This window comes from Bombina bombina, chromosome 4 (genome assembly GCF_027579735.1).
Source record: "Bombina bombina isolate aBomBom1 chromosome 4, aBomBom1.pri, whole genome shotgun sequence".
NCBI lineage: Eukaryota > Metazoa > Chordata > Amphibia > Anura > Bombinatoridae > Bombina > Bombina bombina.
The window spans coordinates 404,887,154-404,907,972 of record NC_069502.1 but is presented as its reverse complement, the minus strand read 5'-3'; the positions used below and the strand labels follow the sequence as shown (position 1 = coordinate 404,907,972).

At 42.9% G+C, this 20,819-nt stretch overlaps 1 protein-coding gene across 1 annotated transcript in view; it reads left to right on the top strand.

Annotated features, from left to right (window-relative positions):
- DLG1 (discs large MAGUK scaffold protein 1) overlaps positions 1 to 20,819 on the top strand; it is a gene marked incomplete in the record, with an annotated part of 930,518 nt that overhangs the window by 540,531 nt on the left and 369,168 nt on the right. Inside the window, 1 exon segment of the mRNA XM_053710194.1 lies at positions 15,569 to 15,725. Coding sequence (XP_053566169.1) covers positions 15,569 to 15,725 — 157 coding nt within the window.

Below are 20,819 nucleotides of genomic sequence, written 5' to 3'. Positions count from 1 at the left end.
TCTTCCTCCTTGATCCAGGACGTCTCTAGAGAGCTCAGGGGTCTTCAAAATTCGTTTTTGAGGGAGGTAATCAGTCACAGCAGACCTGTGACAGTGTGTTTGACTGTGATAAAAGCTTTAAATCTTAATTTGATATCTGTTTTTGGGTACTGAGGGGTTAATCATCCTTTTGCTAATGGGTGCAATCCTCTGCTAATTAATACATTTAAAGAATTGTTGACTATAACTGAATTAGTTCTTTGTTATTCAACTGTGTTTTTTAAAAGCGCTGCAGCGTTTTTTATATTGCTTGTAAACTTATTGAAAGTAATTTCCAAGCTTGCTAGCTTCATTGCTAGTCTGTTTAAACATGTCTGATACAGAGGAATCTGCTTGTTCATTATGTTTAAAAGACGATGTGGAGCCCAATAGAAATATGTGTACCAATTGTATTGATATTACTTTGAATAAAAGTCAATCTGTACCGATAAAGAAATTATCACCAGACAACGAGGGGGAAGTTATGCCGTATAACTCTCTTCACGTGTCAGTACCTTCGTCTCCCGCTCGGCAGGTAAGTGAGATTGAGGCGCCAAGTACATCAAGGCCCTTACAAATGACTTTACATGATATGGCTAATGTTATGAAAGAAGTATTATACAATATGCCCGAGTTAAGAGGCAAGCGCGACAGCTCTGGGTTAAGGACAGAGCGCGCCGATGACACGAGAGCCATGTCTGATACTGCGTCACAATTTGCAGAACATGAGGACGGAGAGCTTCATTCTGTGGGTGACGGTTCTGATTCGGGGAGACCGGATTCAGAAATTTCATATTTTAAATTTAAGCTTGAGAACCTCCGCGTGTTGCTAGGGGAGGTGTTAGCGGCTCTGAATGATTGTGACACGGTGGCAATCCCAGAGAAATTATGTAGGCTGGATAAATACTATGCGGTACAGGTGTGTACTGACGTTTTTCCTATACCAAAGAGGCTTACAGAGATTATTAGCAAGGAGTGGGATAGACCCGGTGTGCCTTTTTCCCCTCCTCCGATATTTAGAAAAATGTTCCCTATAGACGCCACCACACGAGACTTATGGCAGACGGTCCCTAAGGTGGAGGGAGCAGTTTCTACTTTAGCCAAGCGTACCACTATCCCGGTGGAGGATAGCTGTGCTTTCTCAGATCCAATGGATAAAAAATTAGAGGGTTACCTTAAGAAAATGTTTGTTCAACAAGGTTTTATATTACAGCCTCTTGCATGCATTGCGCCTGTCACTGCTGCAGCGGCATTCTGGTTTGAGTCTCTGGAAGAGGCGATTCGCACAGCACCATTGGATGAGTCTTTGATCAAGATTAGAACCCTTAAGCTGGCTAATGCGTTTGTTTCGGATGCCGTAGTGCATTTAACCAAACTTACGGCTAAGAATTCGCCATACAGGCGCGCAGAGCGCTATGGCTTAAATCCTGGTCAGCAGATGTAACTTCTAAGTCTAAACTACTGAACATTCCTTTCAAAGGGCAGACCTTATTCGGGCCCGGCTTGAAGGAAATTATTGCTGACATTACTGGAGGTAAGGGCCACACCCTTCCTCAGGACAGGGCCAAATCAAAGGCCAAACAGTCTAATTTTCGTGCCTTTCGTAATCTCAAGGCAGGAGCAGCATCAACTTCCTCCGCTCTAAAACAGGAAGGAACTACTGCTCGTTACAGACAGGGTTGGAAAGGCAACCAGTCATGGAACAAGGGCAAGCAGGCCAGAAAGCCTACTTCCGCCCCTAAGACAGCATGAAGACAGGGCCCCCTTTCCGGAGACGGATCTAGTGGGGGGCAGACTTTCTCTCTTCGCCCAGGCTTGGGCAAGAGATGTACAGGATCCCTGGACGTTGGAGATTATATCTCAGGGATACCTTCTGGATTTCAAAACTTCTCCTCCACAAGGGAGGTTTCATCTGTCAAGGTTATCAACAAACCTAGTAAAGAAAGAGGCATTTCTACAATGTGTACAAGACCTCTTAGTGATGGGAGTGATCCACCCAGTTCCGCGAACGGAACAGGGGCAAGGGTTTTATTCAAATCTGTTTGTGGTTCCCAAAAAAGAGGGAACCTTCAGACCAATCTTAGACTTAAAAATCTTAAACAAGTTCCTAAGGGTTCCATCGTTCAAGATGGAAACCATTCGGACCATCCTACCCATGATCCAAGAGGGTCAATATATGACCACAGTGGACTTAAAGGATGCCTACCTTCACATACCGATTCACAAAGATCATTATCGGTACCAAAGGTTTGCCTTTCTAGACAGGCATTACCAGTTTGTAGCTCTTCCCTTCGGGTTAGCTACGGCCCCGAGAATTTTTACAAAGGTTCTGGGCTCACTTCTGGTGGTGCTAAGACCACGAGGCATAGCGGTGGCTCCGTACCTAGACGACATTCTGATACAAGCGTCAAGTTTTCAAAATGCAAAGTCTCATACAGAGATAGTTCTAGCATTTCTGAGGTCGCATGGGTGGAAAGTGAACGTGGAAAAGAGTTCTCTGTTACCACTCACAAGGGTCCCTTTTCTAGGGACTCTTATAGATTCTGTAGAGATGAAAATTTACCTGACGGAGTCCAGGTTATCAAAGATTCTCAATGCTTGCCGTGTCCTTCACTCCATTCCAAGCCCATCAGTAGCTCAGTGCATGGAAGTAATCGGCTTAATGGTCGCGGCAATGGACATAGTGCCATTTGCGCGCCTACATCTCAGACCGCTGCAACTATGCATGCTAAGTCAATGGAACGGGGATTACTTAGATCTGTCCCCTTTGCTAAATCTGGACCAGGAGACTAGAGATTCTCTTCTCTGGTGGTTGTCACGGGTTCATCTGTCCAAAGGAATGACTTTTCGCAGACCAGATTGGACGATTGTAACAACAGATGCCAGCCTTCTAGGCTGGGGAGCAGTCTGGAACTCCCTGAAGGCTCAGGGATCGTGGACTCAGGAGGAGAAACTCCTCCCGATAAACATTCTAGAATTAAGAGCAATATTCAATGCTCTTCTAGCTTGGCCTCAGTTAGCAACACTGAGGTTCATCAGATTTCAGTCGGACAACATCACGACTGTGGCTTACATCAATCATCAAGGGGGAATCAGGAGTTCCCTAGCGATGTTGGAAGTATCGAAGATAATTCGCTGGGCAGAGTCTCACTCTTGCCACCTGTCAGCGATCTACATCCCAGGCGTGGAGAACTGGGAGGTGGATTTTCTAAGTCGCCAGACTTTTCATCCGGGGGAGTGGGAACTTCACCCGGAGGTATTTGCTCAACTGATTCGTCGTTGGGGCAAACCGGATCTGGATCTCATGGCATCTCGCCAGAACGCCAAGCTTCCTTGTTACGGATCCAGGTCCAGGGACCCAGGAGCGGTGCTGGTAGATGCACTAGCAGCCCCTTGGGGTTTCAACATAGCTTATGTGTTTCCACCTTTTCCGTTGCTACCTCGACTGATTGCCAGGATCAAACAGGAGAGAGCATCGGTGATTCTGATAGCGCCTGCGTGGCCACGCAGGACCTGGTATGCAGACCTAGTGGACATGTCGTCCTGTCCACCATGGTCTCTACCCCTGAGGCAGGACCTTCTAATTCAGGGTCCTTTCAACCATCCAAACCTAATTTCTCTGAGGCTGACTGGAAATTGAACGCTTGATTCTATCAAAGCGTGGGTTTTCGGATTCGGTTATTGATACATTAATACAGGCTCGGAAACCTGTTACCAGAAAAATTTACCACAAGATATGGCGTAAATATTTATATTGGTGTGAATCCACGAGTTACTCATGGAGTAAGGTTAGGATTCCTAGGATATTGTCTTTTCTACAAGAGGGTTTAGAAAAGGGCTTATCCGCTAGTTCACTAAAGGGACAGATTTCTGCTCTGTCTATTCTTTTGCACAAGCGTCTGGCAGAGAATCCAGACGTCCAGGCTTTTTGTCAGGCTTTGGCTAGGATTAAGCCTGTGTTTAAGGCTGTTGCTCCTCTGTGGAGCTTAAACTTGGTTCTTAAAGTTCTTCAGGGTGTTCCGTTTGAACCCCTTCATTCCATTGATATTAAGCTTTTATCTTGGAAAGTTCTGTTTTTGATGGCTATTTCCTCGGCTCGAAGAGTCTCTGAGTTATCTGCCTTACATTGTGATTCTCCTTATCTGATTTTTCATTCAAACAAGGTAGTCCTGCGTACTAAACTTGGGTTTTTACCTAAGGTTGTTTCTAACAGGAATATCAATCAAGAGATTGTTGTTCCATCATTATGTCCTAATCCTTCCTCAAAGAAGGAACGTCTTTTGCATAATCTAGACGTGGTCCGTGCCCTGAAGTTCTACTTACAGGCAACTAAAGATTTTCGACAAACTTCTTCTCTGTTTGTCGTTTACTCTGGACAGAGGAGAGGTCAAAAGGCTTCGGCTACCTCTCTCTCTTTTTGGCTTCGTAGCATAATACGCTTAGCCTACGAGACTGCTGGACAGCAGCCTCCTGAAAAAATTACAGCTCATTCCACTAGAGCTGTGGCTTCCACCTGGGCCTTTAAGAATGAGGCCTCTGTTGAACAGATTTGCAAGGCTGTAACTTGGTCTTCACTTCATACTTTTTCCAAATTTTACAAATTTGACACTTTTGCTTCTTCGGAGGCTGTTTTTGGGAGAAAGGTTCTACAGGCAGTGGTTCCTTCTGTTTAATGTTCCTGCCTTGTCCCTCCCATCATCCGTGTACTTTAGCTTTGGTATTGGTATCCCATAAGTAATGGATGACCCGTGGACTGAACACACTTAACAAGAGAAAACATAATTTATGCTTACCTGATAAATTTATTTCTCTTGTAGTGTGTTCAGTCCACGGCCCACCCTGTCTTTTTGAGGCAGGTTCTAAATTTTAAATTATATCTCCAGTCACCACTGCACCCTATAGTTTCTCCTTTCTCGTCTTGTTTCGGTCGAATGACTGGATATGACATGTGAGGGGAGGAGCTATATAGCAGCTCTGCTTGGGTGATCCTCTTGCAACTTCCTGTTGGGAAGGAGAATATATCCCATAAGTAATGGATGACCCGTGGACTGAACACACTACAAGAGAAATAAATTTATCAGGTAAGCATAAATTATGTTTTTTGGTGTGAATCCAAAGGCTACTCATGGAGTAAGATCAGGATTCCTAGGATTTTGTCTTTTCTCCAAGAAGGATTGGAGAAAGGATTGTCCGCTAGTTCCTTAAAGGGACAGATATCTGCTTTGTATATTCTGTTGCACAAGCGTCTGGCAGATGTCCCAGACGTTCGGGCTTTTTGTCAGGCTTTAGTTAGAATAAAGCCTGTGTTTAAACCTGTTGCTCCGCCATGGAGTCTCAATTTAGTTCTTAAAGTTCTTCAGGGGGTTCCGTTTGAACCCCTGCATTCCATAGATATTAAGCTTCTATCTTGGAAAGTTCTGTTTCTAGTTGCTATCTCTTCAGCTCGAAGAGTTTCTGAACTATCTGCATTACAATGTGACTCGCCTTATCTTGTTTTCCATGCTGATAAGGTGGTTTTGCGTACCAAAACTCCCTAAGGTTGTTTCTAACAGGAATATCAATCAGGAAATTGTTATTCCTTCTCTGTGTCCTAATCCTTCTTCTAAGAAGGACCGTCTGTTGCACAACTTGGACGTGGTTCGTGCCTTAAAGTTTTATTTGCAGGCAACCAAAGATTTTCGCCAATCATCTTCTTTGTTTGTTGTCTATGCTGGAAAGCGTAGAGGTCAAAAAGCTATGGTTACCTCTATTTCCTTTTGGCTGAAAAGCATCATCCGTTTGGCTTATGAGACTGCTGGACAGCAGCCTCCTGAGAATTACAGTTCACTCCACTAGAGCGGTGGCTTCCACATGGGCTTTTAAAAATGTTGCTTCTGTTGAACAGATTTGTAAGGCTGCGACTTGGTCTTCGCTTCATACCTTTTCCAAATTTTACAAATTTGATACTTTTGCTTCTTCGGAGGCTATTTTTGGGAGAAAGGTTTTGCAAGCAGTGGTGCCTTCCGTTTAGGTTCCTGTCTTGTCCCTGCCTTCATCCGTGTCCTAAAGCTTTGGTATTGGTATCCCACAAGTTAGGATGAATCCGTGGACTCTGTACATCTTGCAAAAGAAAACAGAATTTATGCTTACCTGATAAATTTCTTTCTTTTGCAATGTACCGAGTCCACGGCCCGCCCTGTCTATTCAAGACAGATAGTATTTTTTATGTAAACTTCAGTCACCTCTGCACCTTATAGTTTCTCCTTTTCTTGCTTGGCCTTCACTCGAATGACTGGGGGGTGGAGTTAAGGGGGGAGCTATATGGACAGCTCTGCTGTGGTGCTCTCTTTGCTACTTCCTGTCAGGAAGGACAATATCCCACAAGTTAGGATGAATCCGTGGACTCGGTACATCGCAAAAGAAAGAAATTTATCAGGTAAGCATAAATTCTGTTTTATGTTCACCAGGGTTTTCAATGGCAGCCAACTGCGTGCATTGCTACTGTTACTAGTGCGGCAGGTCAGATCTCGGCTTTATCTTTATCTTGCAAGTCCTGGGACAAGCATCCTGATTGGATGTTAGTTCTTTATCAGTGGGACATGGCTACTGAAAGAAATTGGAGGTAAAATATCCTCCTTTTTACATTGTACAACGTGATATTTTCTAGTCAGCTTTTTACAGATATGCTGAAATCACTTTCAATTGATTCTGCATTTGGGTATTGTGTCCCTTTAAATAAATGATGTGAAACAATATTCCTGTAGGAAATTATTTGAAAGATCTAGCATTTAATCTCAGCTCCTTAATTTATCTTGACTGAAAGAATGGTCAAGGGCCTTCTTAACGTTTATGATGTGTTCAGAATTTTTGTTTTATTTGTGATGCAGAACATCATTTATTTTTTAAACTTACTAAGGTGCACCTCAGAAAGTGCAGACTTATTTTACAATGAAATGTGGTTACTTAAGAAATTGAGGTAAGATATCTTCCTTTTTTCTTCATAAATGGAAAGAGTCCACAGCTGCATTCATTACTTTTGGGAATTCAGAACCTGGCCACCAGGAGGAGGCAAAGACACCCCAGCCAAAGGCTTAAATATTCCTCCCACTCCCCTCATCCCCCAGTTATTCTTTTCCTTTCGTCCTAGGAGATTGGCAGAGAAGTGTCAGAAGTTTTCGATAGTCTCTTATGGAGGGTAGTACACTTTTCGGCATGGGACTGGAGTTTTAAGTAGTCTTGAAAATCAAAAGGGAAGGAGAACAGCACACCTGTTTGTGGGGCACGGAGTTAGACTTTCCAAATCTTGTCAATCCAAATAGTCATACATCCAAAGGAACTCCAGGCACCAGAAGAAACCTTTGTTTAATAGATAAATCACAAGAAATCCCCCTTTAGACAGCTCCAGACTCATATAATATACACCCAGCAGCATCAATCCTTAGAGTATGCAAAGCGATATCATGTAGACTCACCAACGCTAGTAGTTTTAAGCAGATACCAAGCAGCCCATTCAGCCTCCGGATCGTTCACCACTCTGTGGGTCCCCGGGCCGGTACGAAGCACCTCTGACTGCCGTTGCTGAATCCTGCGATAAAGTGAGTCCCGAACTCCGTGAGAGCCTCCGCCTCTGTGAATGCCTGTTGACACACTCCGGCGTTCTACGATGACGTCATCAGCCGGTCAGTAAGCCGGGTACTACACGCCTCTTGTCCTGGAAACGCCGAGGTTTAAGCTGGTTGTTAGACAGCAAGCAGTATCAAAAAAGAAATCCAGCAAACCTCCCAGGCGTATAATCAATCAAAATTTATTTGGAAAACCGTGCAAAAAATAAAAAAAGTAAAACATACAAAATGTCCCAGCAACCTGGAACAAATAAAGGAATCGTCCTACGCGTTTCAGCAAATATTAGCCTTATTCATGGACATAATTTACTCCTCACAAACATGTCTATTTAAACACACCCTTGTCATCAGGTGTGAAGGCTCCAGGTACTAATTATTAAAGGGACAGACCTAAGGTATCACTGTATTGAAATAAAGACAGACTAGCTACAATGAACTTTTCATTGGGGTAGATTATAACGTTATCACTCTAAATATCAATATGGCATACAGAAAAACACAAATCTCAGTATTTTATAACCGCCTAGACTAAACATATATATATAATTTGAGTAGCATATTCAACCATAAGCATCTAATTTAAAAACAGTTAAAGACTCATATATATGGGAACTGCCTTCATTTATTGTAAAGCCTCCATGCGAGAGTATATTAATAAACTGATATGCTAATGCCTTGATATAAACCATATAATTTTGAAAATAAATGATAGTGAATGCATCACATTATTAATTTCCCCAATAGCAGTATGACATGCATTATATACATGAGAGGGCTCATTAATGAAGAACTACAAACAGTATTACAAAACAATGAGGTGATGCACAGAACAATAAATATATGTGTGTATAAATTATTATATGGTTCAGAATATGGTGTGCTAATTCTAATAATAATATATCTAAAATAAATTGATAAAGTCAAGTTAACTCTATTAATACATATATATAGAGAATATAAGCAAACCAATCTAAACTCAACTTCTGTGTACCCATCTTTAGTGCATGGTATAAAACCTCTTAAGTAAAGATGCTCACATTTTGCTACATAATAGACTTCCTAAGATCATAATTATGAATCCTATCTATTAATGCCTCGAAAAATTAATGACATCGCCCACTATGTTGAAACCATCTGGAATCCTGGTTTTCATTTTGAAAATCCAGAAAGCCTCTTTGTGTGAAAGTTTAGTTACTCTATCTCCACCACGTATGGCAGGTTTGATATGGTCTATAATTTGCCATTTTAGACTGTTTACCACTTTGTTATGGACATGTATAAAATGTCTGGCAAGGTCAGAACATTCGATACCATGCTCAATATTCTTGAGATACTCCCTTATCCTATTTCTACACTCTCTAGAGGTGCACCCAATGTATTGTTTTTTACATTCCACGCAATCTATGAGATAGATTACAAAGACAGAACTAAACTTTCACACAAAGAGGCTTTCTGGATTTTCAAAATGAAAACCAGGATTCCAGATGGTTTCAACATAGTGGGCGATGTCATTAATTTTTGGAGGCATTAATAGATAGGATTCATAATTATGATCTTAGGAAGTCTATTATGTAGCAAAATGTGAGCATCTTTACTTAAGAGTTTTTATACCATGCACTAAAGATGGGTACACAGAAGTTGAGTTTAGATTGGTTTGCTTATATTCTCTATATATATATGTATTAATAGAGTTAACTTGACTTTATCAATTTATTTTAGATATATTATTATTAGAATTAGCACACCATATTCTGAACCATATAATAATTTATACACACATATATTTATTGTTCTGTGCATCACCTCATTGTTTTGTAATACTGTTTGTAGTTCTTCATTAATGAGCCCTCTCATGTATATAATGCATGTCATACTGCTATTGGGGAAATTAATAATGTGATGCATTCACTATCATTTATTTTCAAAATTATATGGTTTATATCAAGGCATTAGCATATCAGTTTATTAATATACTCTCGCATGGAGGCTTTACAATAAATGAAGGCAGTTCCCATATATATGAGTCTTTAACTGTTTTTAAATTAGATGCTTATGGTTGAATATGCTACTCAAATTATATATATATGTTTAGTCTAGGCGGTTATAAAATACTGAGATTTGTGTTTTTCTGTATGCCATATTGATATTTAGAGTGATAACGTTATAATCTACCCCAATGAAAAGTTCATTGTAGCTAGTCTGTCTTTATTTCAATACAGTGATACCTTAGGTCTGTCCCTTTAATAATTAGTACCTGGAGCCTTCACACCTGATGACAAGGGTGTGTTTAAATAGACATGTTTGTGAGGAGTAAATTATGTCCATGAATTAAGGCTAATATTTGCTGAAACGCGTAGGACGATTCCTTTATTTGTACCAGGTTGCTGGGACATTTTGTATGTTTTACTTTTTTTATTTTTTGCACGGTTTTCCAAATAAATTTTGATTGATTATACGCCTGGGAGGTTTGCTGGATTTCTTTTTTGATACCCTTTGTTTAATAGACCTTTATTTTAATAAGTTGGGTCCAAAAGTTTACAGGAACAACGTTTCAAACCTACAATAGGCTATTGTAGGTTCGAAATGTTGTTCCTGTAAACTTTTGGGTACACGACTAAGAGCCTATTGTAGGTTCTAAACGTTCTTGTAAACTTTTGGACCCAACTAATGAAAATAAAGGTCTTTTAAACAAAGATTTCTTCTGGTGCCTGGAGTGCTTTGGATGTATGACTATTTGTTTTAAGTAGTTTTGTCAGCCTCTCAGTGCGAGCATGGGTGAAAGTTAGAGTCCGGAAATGCAGGGAGAGTCTATCTGTGAAACCATCCCGACTCATATTAATAGCTCCACAAGCAATCAGTGTTGACGAGTTTCGCTGCCTGGTTTTTTCTCTCAAGTCGATGGCAGAAGCGACGCTACTATCTGTCACACTTGAAGGGCCGTGTTCCTGTTCCATGGCGTAGATTCCGGTAAGATTGTTTCATTTTACTTTCATCATGGATGTATTGTAATTACAACGGTTTATCCAAGAGGGGCTACAACCTTTCAGGAATAACTTTAACATAGGGTCTCAGTGAGGCTCCTTTTTGTATCTAGGAATCAAGGGTTAATATCTCCTGAGGGGGGTTACTGAACAGGGGGGTTTATTATCATGTTTATGTGATTCTGTCTGCTACTGTGTAGTGTTGCTTCGGCTCATGGCTATTTTGGAACATAACGGCCTATGTCTAGTGACGCGGCCTTTACGGTCGGGCGTGCTTTTGCATGAACTGCAAGGTTTACTTTGTGACTCCATTTCCGCATTCCTGACCGTGTGGTGACAGACAAATCCTGGTCCGCTGGTGTCTGGTTCTCTGTAGGTGGTGAGTGCCCCAGCCATTGGGGGTGTAAGGTGCCGTTTAGATTTTTCTTATTTGTCCATTTTTTAATTCAGTGTCCCTGTTATGGAGGATTCTGATTTTTTGGAGATGATGTCTCTGATTCAGACTCTACTTCTTGCGAAGAATATGAATTGGCCCGGGTGATACATGCCCATCAGTTATGTTCCAAATGATGTTTTAGAGTGCTCTGCTCCTCGGGATCGGGAAATCGGGTGCCCACTGAGCCATCCGCCTCTGGGGATTCTATTTTCCATGAGACGAGTTCCCTACCACCAACTCTTACTACGCATGCAGGTAACCCAAACACTACTTATCCTTCTATAGAGTGTGACCTGTTCCCACCGGAGGTTACGACACGGGTCCGCATGACCATATCTTTGGCGCTGGCGCATCTGCACCTCACCTCCCGGGAGTGTGTTTACTATATTGTCCATGTTCCGTTAACCGGGGCTCATCAGGCGTGGGATCGCCTGGTCCAGTTCAGCCCTCCGGGGGAGTGATTGCCCCTTAGGGCCTCAGGGGGTCAACCTTCGGGGCCGGTATTTTCTTTTGTCCTACGGAGGTATGTTGCACCTTTCGTTATAGACTGGCGCGCCTTTGTGTTCTAAGAAGGCATGTTTTTGGCGCTGCTGGATCCCACTCTTAATGGGTCTTGGGATTCTCAGTCTTATTCTTCGACTGGCTTGCATGCATAGACATAAGGGGATGAAGTAATCTTCTTATAGTCTTTGCTATTTGTGTTTCCTATTCCAGTTCTGAGCTTGGAAGTCTCGGACCCCTCTTGGGCTGGTCCTGCAGGGCTGTCCGTTCTTCCAGGGCATTAACCTACGAGTTGCCTTATCTTTTATCTTCATCTGGTGAGGATGAATTTTATTTGGTCTAAAGCTCAATTTGTGGTGTGATGTATCCTTCAGGAACTTTCTTCTCTGGAATTGATACTGGCGATTTTGTGGTGGCACTGTTTACAAAGGTCTGTCTGTCTGTTCTTTATCCCGCCATCTCGGGGGAGACTCTATGTGGCCTTGACAGTGCTGGGGCCCTTGGTTTCAGGCTGGTCCTGACTTGGTACAAATCCTTCTGTCTTTGAGGCCTAGATCAGACACGTGGCACCTTTTTATGTCAGGTGAGGGCGCCTAGTGATCACAATATGATTTTTGTTGTTTTATTTTATAAGCTTCAACTAACATCCTGAGAGGGCTTGAGGGTCCGTGGTTGCTTAGGGGCATGGGGGATTATTTCAGTCCTCATTCGCCTTTTAATCTAGTGGTCCGTGATTCTGTTGAGATCCGCGGTGACATGCTCAGTCGTTTCCTCTTTTTCCGGGAACTAGAGTGTTCCTTCCTGTTGTGGGTTGGAGGCTTGGAGGATTTAGGTCCTTCATACCGCCGTTCTTACGGTTTTGCCTTTCATGGTCTCTTTGGAAGTGTCGTTTTAGGACTTGTTCCTTTTAGAGGTTCTCTTCCTTTGGGTTGAGACTTTCTGGACTTCGTCCATTTTTTCTGGCGGCCTTGGCCGCTTCATTAGGAAGTGAAGGTCGTGAGGCTCTGTCTTCCTTCGGGAGTTAGTCTTCTCCATATCAGGGGCGATAGGAGGTGTTGTTTCTTTTTCCAAGCTTTTTGCTTAGGGGATGTTTTTCTGCCTCGGTTTGGGATGCTTTGCATTCTTCTCTCTTGGGTGTGGTCCTCTTGAACGTTAATCTGAAAGGATTATGGAGACTAGCCTTTCTTCTACTCTCTTTCGGGTGACTCTGTTCTCGTTCTCATTTTCCTTAGTGTTGCCCTTGGGTCCTTTGGGCGCTAGAAAAATTGCGTGACTTTGTCGCGGCCTAGCACCTTGTTGAGGGGGTGTTGACCTCCGGGTAAGGGTGTTCTCTTCCCTTTGGGCTGGGAATTAAGAGTGAGTCCTGTACCCGTTCTCATCCCCTGTGAGGTCTGATTACTTCAGATGGGGTATATTGTGTTCTTTGGGGTGTCTTTAATTCTAGGATGATTCTGGGTCCAGGGTTCTTGTCTTGGATCCTTCTTGGATGTCTGGAGACTTATGATCCTGTGGACTGGTTTTGGACGACCCAGTTTTTTCAGGCACCCTGCGACATAGGGACTAGCTCATTGGGCTTGCAAGCAGGAAGGCCAGAGTTCACATCTACCTTCGGGTACTGGTTATCAACTTTAAGCCCTGACTTGTCCTTCGGACGGAGTGTGCTCCTCTTCATGGGGATTTTTTTTTTCTTCTCGTGGACATGTACGCAGTTCTTATCTGTACCCTTCCCTTTTGAGGGGATAGTTTGTCTTCCTTATGAGCTGGGGTTCCTCCCCTGGAGGATATATGTCCTGCCCTGTGTGTATCTGTGGGCTCTGTTCCACCTGTTGGAATTTGATCTCTCTACGTAGTAACTGTCTAAGAGAACTGTGACAGGTCTTCCTTCGGATCTATTGCACTTTTCTCTTTTCCAGGTCCCAGGGGGTTCTCCTTGGGAGTGACTTATTTTGGAGGAGCGGGTTCGGTTGGCATCCAAGCTCTGTTGAGGTGGGTGAGTTCCCCCTTTTTGCTTTCCATTCCCTGGGGCTTGTGGTTTGGGGTCTTTCTGTCCCCCCTGTCTGTCAGATATGTCTGTCGCTTGGGCTGGTCCGGTGTTGGAGCAGGATCTGAGATCTGTTGCTCTGCTAAATTCGTCCTTGGAGCATTCGTGGTACGGTAAGCCTCTTGAAGCTTCTCCTTTCTCCATGTTCAGGATTTGTGGGAAGGACTGGCGGCTCTTAGATAGCCTGCAACGTTATCCGCTGGTTAGTTGCCCTGTAAGTATTTAAGTTTCAGAGTCTTTAGATGACTGCAGTGTTTTTGCTTCAGGTGTTCGTCAGACCTTTCTGAGCTTGCTGCACGAGGTTTCGTTTCTGAATATTTCGGTATTCTGAGCTACCTTTTTGCGACTTGGGGACTTTCGTCTTCAGTTGCTTTTTAGAGTGCGGTTGCACTGTGTTGGGGGAAGATCCTCTCTCTGGGCGTTGTATCCCCTTGTTTCTATGAAACTGGTGGGTCTCTGTTGGTCTGGAGCTCCTTACGCTAGCTGGACAGCTAGCTCAGCATACTAATGCACTGTGGCTATGCTGCACTGTAGCAAACTGAGGGTTGCAAGTCTATCACCGGCGAGGTCTACTCAACCTTCCTTCTTTCGAGGTTGATATGATGAGCATGGCCTTGAGTCCCTTAAGGGGGATTAGCCAAGCTTTACAAGTACATTCATGTTTTCTCTGTGTCTTTCCTTCTCTGTGGAAGATTATGGTAGCTCGTTTCCTTTCTTTAGTAAGGGACGTGTTGTTTGGAGACCGACTGCTGGGCGATGGTGTCTCCTGGAGGCTGTTGACTCCGAGTCTAGTTCCTGCGGTCTCTAGCAAGGCTAGTGGACTATCTGCGGGTCAGTGTCCTTGGTTCTTTTCCTCTTTTTCAAAGTTGTTCTCGGCTTCGGACAAAGCGGGATTTTGTTGGGTAGGGGTTTTCAGGCCTGGTGCCCTCAGAATGGGCCGCCTCTTGTACCATCCCGTTTTTGCATTCAGTGTCCTCTATAGCTTGGGTATTGTTTTCCCAAAAGTAATGAATGCAGCTGTGGACTCTTTCCATTTATGAAGAAAAACATAAATTATGCTTACCTGATAATTTTCTTTTCTTCAGATGGAAAGAGTCCACAGCTTCCCGCCCGTGTTTTTATGCAGGGCGGCCCTAATTTTTGTTCTTCTGGCACCTTTTCACCCTGATGATTCTTCTACTGTTCCTTGTTCCTCAGCAGAATGACTGGGGGATGAGGGGAGTGGGAGAAGTATTTAAACCTTTGGCTGGGTGTCTTTGCCTCCTCCTGGTGGCCAGGTTTTGAATTCCCAAAAGTAATGAATGCAGCTATGGACTCTTTCCATCTGAAGAAAAGAAAATTATCATGTAAGCATTATTTGTTTTTACGCAGAGATGTCCAGTTGATATATTCTAATCGGCTTTTTACAGCTTTGCTGCATCACTTTCAAGTTCTTCAACATATGGTTAGCATAGCCCTTTAAGCAGTTTTATGTAACCCTTTTTCCATGCAAATAGATATTTTAACATATGCATGATGGAAAATGTTTGAGTACTATGTCTTTTTAATGCAAAGGATGCCTTGGTATCAGTTAAACACAAAGCATTTAAATTACAGGATGGTGCGGCAGTTTTACATTTATGTCCATTTTAAAATCTATTTAAAAAACGTGTTCCTATCTTATAGGAAATCTATTACATTTATTTAAATGAATCAAACACAAAAACATTTAAAAAAAAATAAGTTGTTTTTCTGCAAAGGAGCTTGCCTGAAAATGCACATTTATTTAACACTGGAATCTTTATTTTAACTCCATTTAACATTCAAAATGTGCAGTTTGTAAAAACTTTTATATCCATTGAAAGATGCTGAGTTAGGAAACTCTAAATTCTATTCGATGTTTAATGTCTCCATTTGTTCTATTGGAAATAATTATTTTAAACATTAGATAATATAGAAAAATAAACCTACATCAGCAAAATATCTTGACAAATATTCTAATTCTTTCTAGGGAGCCACGAAAGATTGCATTGTACAGAGGTGCAACAGGACTTGGCTTCAATATTGTCGGAGGAGAAGACGGTGAAGGAATCTTTATCTCTTTCATTCTTGCAGGAGGCCCAGCTGATTTAAGTGGGGAACTCAGAAAAGGAGACCGCATTATATCGGTATGTTCTAGAATGAATAATAGAAATAGGAAAATGAAAATATTGTTTCCATCTTTGGGTCTCCATCTACAAACGTTTTGTTAAAACAGACATTCGAAAACGTTTCTGAATCTCATCAGAACAAATGGTGTCTTGCAATTCTCTAATACTAAATAAACTGTCATTACATGACATTGTTTCTCTACCCTGTTATAAACATTTAAAGAAGTTGTTTATGATTTCAGACTTAAGCCTCCCCTTATTATTCACTGTCTGATACATGCCCATCAGTTATGTTTCAAATGCCATTTTAGAGTGCTCTGTAATGTTCCTCAGGATCGGTGAATCAGGTGCCCACTGAGCCATCCGTCTCTGGGGATGCTATTTCTTACCAGACGAGTTCCCTACCATCAATTCTTACTACGCATGCAGGTAACACAATCTCTACTTATCCTTTCTAGGGAGTGTGGCCTGTTTACACCGGAGGTTACGACACGGTTCCGCATGGCCTTATCTTTGGCGCTGGCGCATCTGCACCTCCCTGGAGTGTACTTACGATATTGTCTGTGTTTCGTTAACCAGGGCACTTAATGGGTGATTCTCAGTCTTACTCTTCAACTGGCTTGCATACATAGACATAAGGAGATGAAGTAATCTTCTTATAGTCTTTGTTATTTGTGTATCCTTTTCCAGTTCTGAGCTTGGAAGTCTCGGACCCCTGTTGGGCTGGTCCTGCGAGTCTGTCTGTTCTTCCTGGGCAATAACCTACGGGTTGCCTTATCTTTTATTTGGTTTAAAGCTCATGTTGGGGTGTGATGTTTCCTTTGGGAACTTTCTTCTCTGGTATTGATACTCGTGATTTTGTTTGTTCTGTTTACAAAGGTCTGTCTGACTGTTCTTTATCCCTCCATCATTGGGGGGACTCTATGTGGCCTTGACAGTGCTGGGGCCCTTGGTTTCAGGCTGGTCCTGACTGGGTACACATCCTTCTGTCTTTGAGGCCTAGTTCAGACACATGGCACCTTTTTATGTCCGGTTGGTCCGGTAAGGGCGCCCAGTGATCACAATATGATTCCGTGATTGTCTTGTTTTACAAGCTTCAACTAGCATCCTGAGAGGACTTGAGGGTCCGTGGTTGCTTAGGGGCATGGGGGATTGGTTCAGTCTTCATTCGCCTTTCAATCTAGTGGGCCAGCACTCCGTTGAGATCCGCGGAGACATGCTCAGTCGTTTCCACATTTTTCGGGACTGGAGTGTTCTTCCCGTTGTGGGTTGGAGGCTTGGAGGATTTAGGTCCTTCATACCGCTGTTCTTACGGTTTTGACTTTCATAGTCTCTTTGGAAGTGTCCTTTTAGGACTTATTCCTTTTAGTGGTTCTCTTCCTTTGGGTCGAGACTTTCTGGACTTCGTCTGGTTTTTGTGGCGACTTTGGCCACTTAATTAGGAAGTGAAGGCTGTGAGGTTCTGTCTTCCTTTGGGAGTTAGTCGTCTCCATATCAGGGGCGATAGGAGGTGTTGTCTTTTTCCAAGCTTTTTGCTTAGGGGATGTTTCTCCAACATAGGTGTGTCCGGTCCACGGCGTCATCCTTACTTGTGGGATATTCTCTTCCCCAACAGGAAATGGCAAAGAGCCCAGCAAAGCTGGTCACATGATCCCTCCTAGGCTCCGCCTACCCCAGTCATTCTCTTTGCCGTTGTACAGGCAACATCTCCACGGAGATGGCTTAGAGTTTTTTAGTGTTTAACTGTAGTTTTTATTATTCAATCAAGAGTTTGTTATTTTAAAATAGTGCTGGTATGTACTATTTACTCTGAAACAGAAAAGAGATGAAGATTTCTGTTTGTATGAGGAAAATGATTTTAGCAACCGTTACTAAAATCCATGGCTGTTCCACACAGGACTGTTGAGAGGAATTAACTTCAGTTGGGGGAACAGTGAGCAGTCTTTTGCTGCTTGAGGTATGACACATTCTAACAAGACGATGTAATGCTGGAAGCTGTCATTTTCCCTATGGGATCCGGTAAGCCATTTTTATTCAGACAGTAAATAAGGGCTTCACAAGGGCTTATTAAGACTGTAGACATTTTCTGGGCTAAATCGATTCATATATTACACATATTTAGCCTTGAGGAATCATTTAATCTGGGTATTTTTGTTAAATAATATCGGCAGGCACTGTTTTAGACACCTTATTCTCTAGGGGCTTTCCCTAATCATAGGCAGAGCCTCATTTTCGCGCCGGTATTGCGCACTTGTTTTTGAGAAGCATGACATGCAGTCGCATGTGTGAGGAGCTCTGATACATAGAAAAGACTTTCTGAAGGCGTCATTTGGTATCGTATTCCCCTTTGGGCTTGGTTGGGTCTCAGCAAAGCAGATACCAGGGACTGTAAAGGGGTTAAAGTTAAAAACGGCTCCGGTTCCGTTATTTTAAGGGTTAAAGCTTCCAAATTTGGTGTGCAATACTTTTAAGGCTTTAAGACACTGTGGTGAAAATTTGGTGAATTTTGAAAAATTCCTTCATACTTTTTCGCAATTGCAGTAATAAAGTGTGTTCAGTTTAAAATTTAAAGTGACAGTAACGGTTTTATTTTAAAACGTTTTTTGTACTTTGTTATCAAGTTTATGCCTGTTTAACATGTCTGAACTACCAGATAGACTGTGTTCTGAATGTGGGGAAGCCAAGGTTCCTTCTCATTTAAATAAATGTGATTTATGTGACACTGAAAATGATGCCCAAGATGATTCCTCAAGTGAGGGGAGTAAGCATGGTACTGCATCATTCCCTCCTTCGTCTACACGAGTCTTGCCCACTCAGGAGGCCCCTAGTACATCTAGCGCGCCAATACTCCTTACTATGCAACAATTAACGGCTGTAATGGATAATTCTATCAAAAACATTTTAGCCAAAATGCCCACTTATCAGCGTAAGCGCGACTGCTCTGTTTTAGATACTGAAGAGCATGAGGACGCTGATGATAATGGTTCTGAAATGCCCCTACACCAGTCTGAGGGGGCCAGGGAGGTTTTGTCTGAGGGAGAAATTTCAGATTCAGGGAAAATTTCTCAACAAGCTGAACCCGATGTGATTACATTTAAATTTAAGTTGGAACATCTCCGCGCTCTGCTTAAGGAGGTATTATCCACTCTGGATGATTGTGAGAATTTGATCATCCCAGAGAAACTATGTAAAATGGACAAGTTCTTAGAGGTCCCGGGGCTCCCAGAAGCTTTTCCTATACCCAAGCGGGTGGCGGACATTGTAAATAAAGAATGGGAAAGGCCCGGTATACCTTTCGTCCCTCCCCCCATATTATTGTTTCCTATGGTCGACCCTAGAAAGGACTTATGGCAGACTGTCCCCAAGGTCGAGGGAGCGGTTTCTACTTTAAACAAACGCACCACTATACCCATAGAAGATAGTTGTGCTTTCAAAGATCCTATGGATAAAAAATTAGAAGGTTTGCTTAAAAAGATGTTTGTTCAGCAAGGTTACCTTCTACAACCAATTTCATGCATTGTCCCTGTCACTACAGCCGCGTGTTTCTGGTTCGATGAGCTAGTAAAGGCGATCGATAGTGATTCTCCTCCTTATGAGGAGATTATGGACAGAATCCGTGCTCTCAAATTGGCTAATTCTTTCACCCTAGACGCCACTTTGCAATTGGCTAGGTTAGCGGCGAAGAATTCTGGGTTTGCTATTGTGGCGCGTAGAGCGCTTTGGTTGAAATCTTGGTCAGCGGATGCGTCTTCCAAGAACAAACTCCTTAACATTCCTTTCAAGGGGAAAACGCTGTTTGGCCCTGACTTGAAAGAGATTATCTCTGATATCACTGGGGGTAAGGGCCACGCCCTTCCTCAGGATAGGTCTTTCAAGGCCAAAAATAAACCTAATTTTCGTCCCTTTCGTAGAAACGGACCAGCCCCAAGTGCTACGTCCTCTAAGCAAGAGGGTAATACTTCTCAAGCCAAGCCAGCCTGGAGACCAATGCAAGGCTGGAACAAGGGAAAGCAGGCCAAGAAACCTGCCACTGCTACCAAGACAGCATGAAATGTTGGCCCCCGATCCGGGACCGGATCTGGTGGGGGGCAGACTCTCTCTCTTCGCTCAGGCTTGGGCAAGAGATGTTCTGGATCCTTGGGCACTAGAAATAGTGTCCCAAGGTTATCTTCTGGAATTCAAGGGGCTTCCCCCAAGGGGGAGGTTCCACAGGTCTCAATTGTCTTCAGACCACATAAAGAGACAGGCATTCTTACATTGTGTAGAAGACCTGTTAAAAATGGGAGTGATTCATCCTGTTCCATTAGGAGAACAAGGGATGGGGTTCTACTCCAATCTGTTCATAGTTCCCAAAAAAGAGGGAACGTTCAGACCAATCTTAGATCTCAAGATCTTAAACAAGTTTCTCAAGGTTCCATCGTTCAAAATGGAAACCATTCGAACTATTCTTCCTTCCATCCAGGAAGGTCAACTCATGACCACGGTGGATTTAAAGGATGCGTATCTACATATTCCTATCCACAAGGAACATCATCGGTTCCTAAGGTTCGCATTCCTGGACAAGCATTACCAGTTCGTGGCGCTTCCTTTCGGATTAGCCACTGCTCCAAGGATTTTCACAAAGGTACTAGGGTCCCTTCTAGCGGTGCTAAGACCAAGGGGCATTGCAGTAGTACCTTACTTGGACGACATTCTGATTCAAGCGTCGTCCCTTCCTCAAGCAAAGGCTCACACGGACATAGTCCTGGCCTTTCTCAGATCTCACGGATGGAAAGTGAACGTGGAAAAGAGTTCTCTATCTCCGTCGACAAGGGTTCCCTTCTTGGGAACAATAATAGACTCCTTAGAAATGAGGATTTTTCTGACAGAGGCCAGAAAAACAAAACTTCTAAACTCTTGTCAAACACTTCATTCCGTTCCTCTTCCTTCCATAGCGCAGTGCATGGAAGTAATAGGTTTGATGGTAGCGGCAATGGACATAGTTCCTTTTGCGCGCATTCATCTAAGACCATTACAACTGTGCATGCTCAGTCAATGGAATGGGGACTATACAGACTTGTCTCCGAAGATACAAGTAAATCAGAGGACCAGAGACTCACTCCGTTGGTGGCT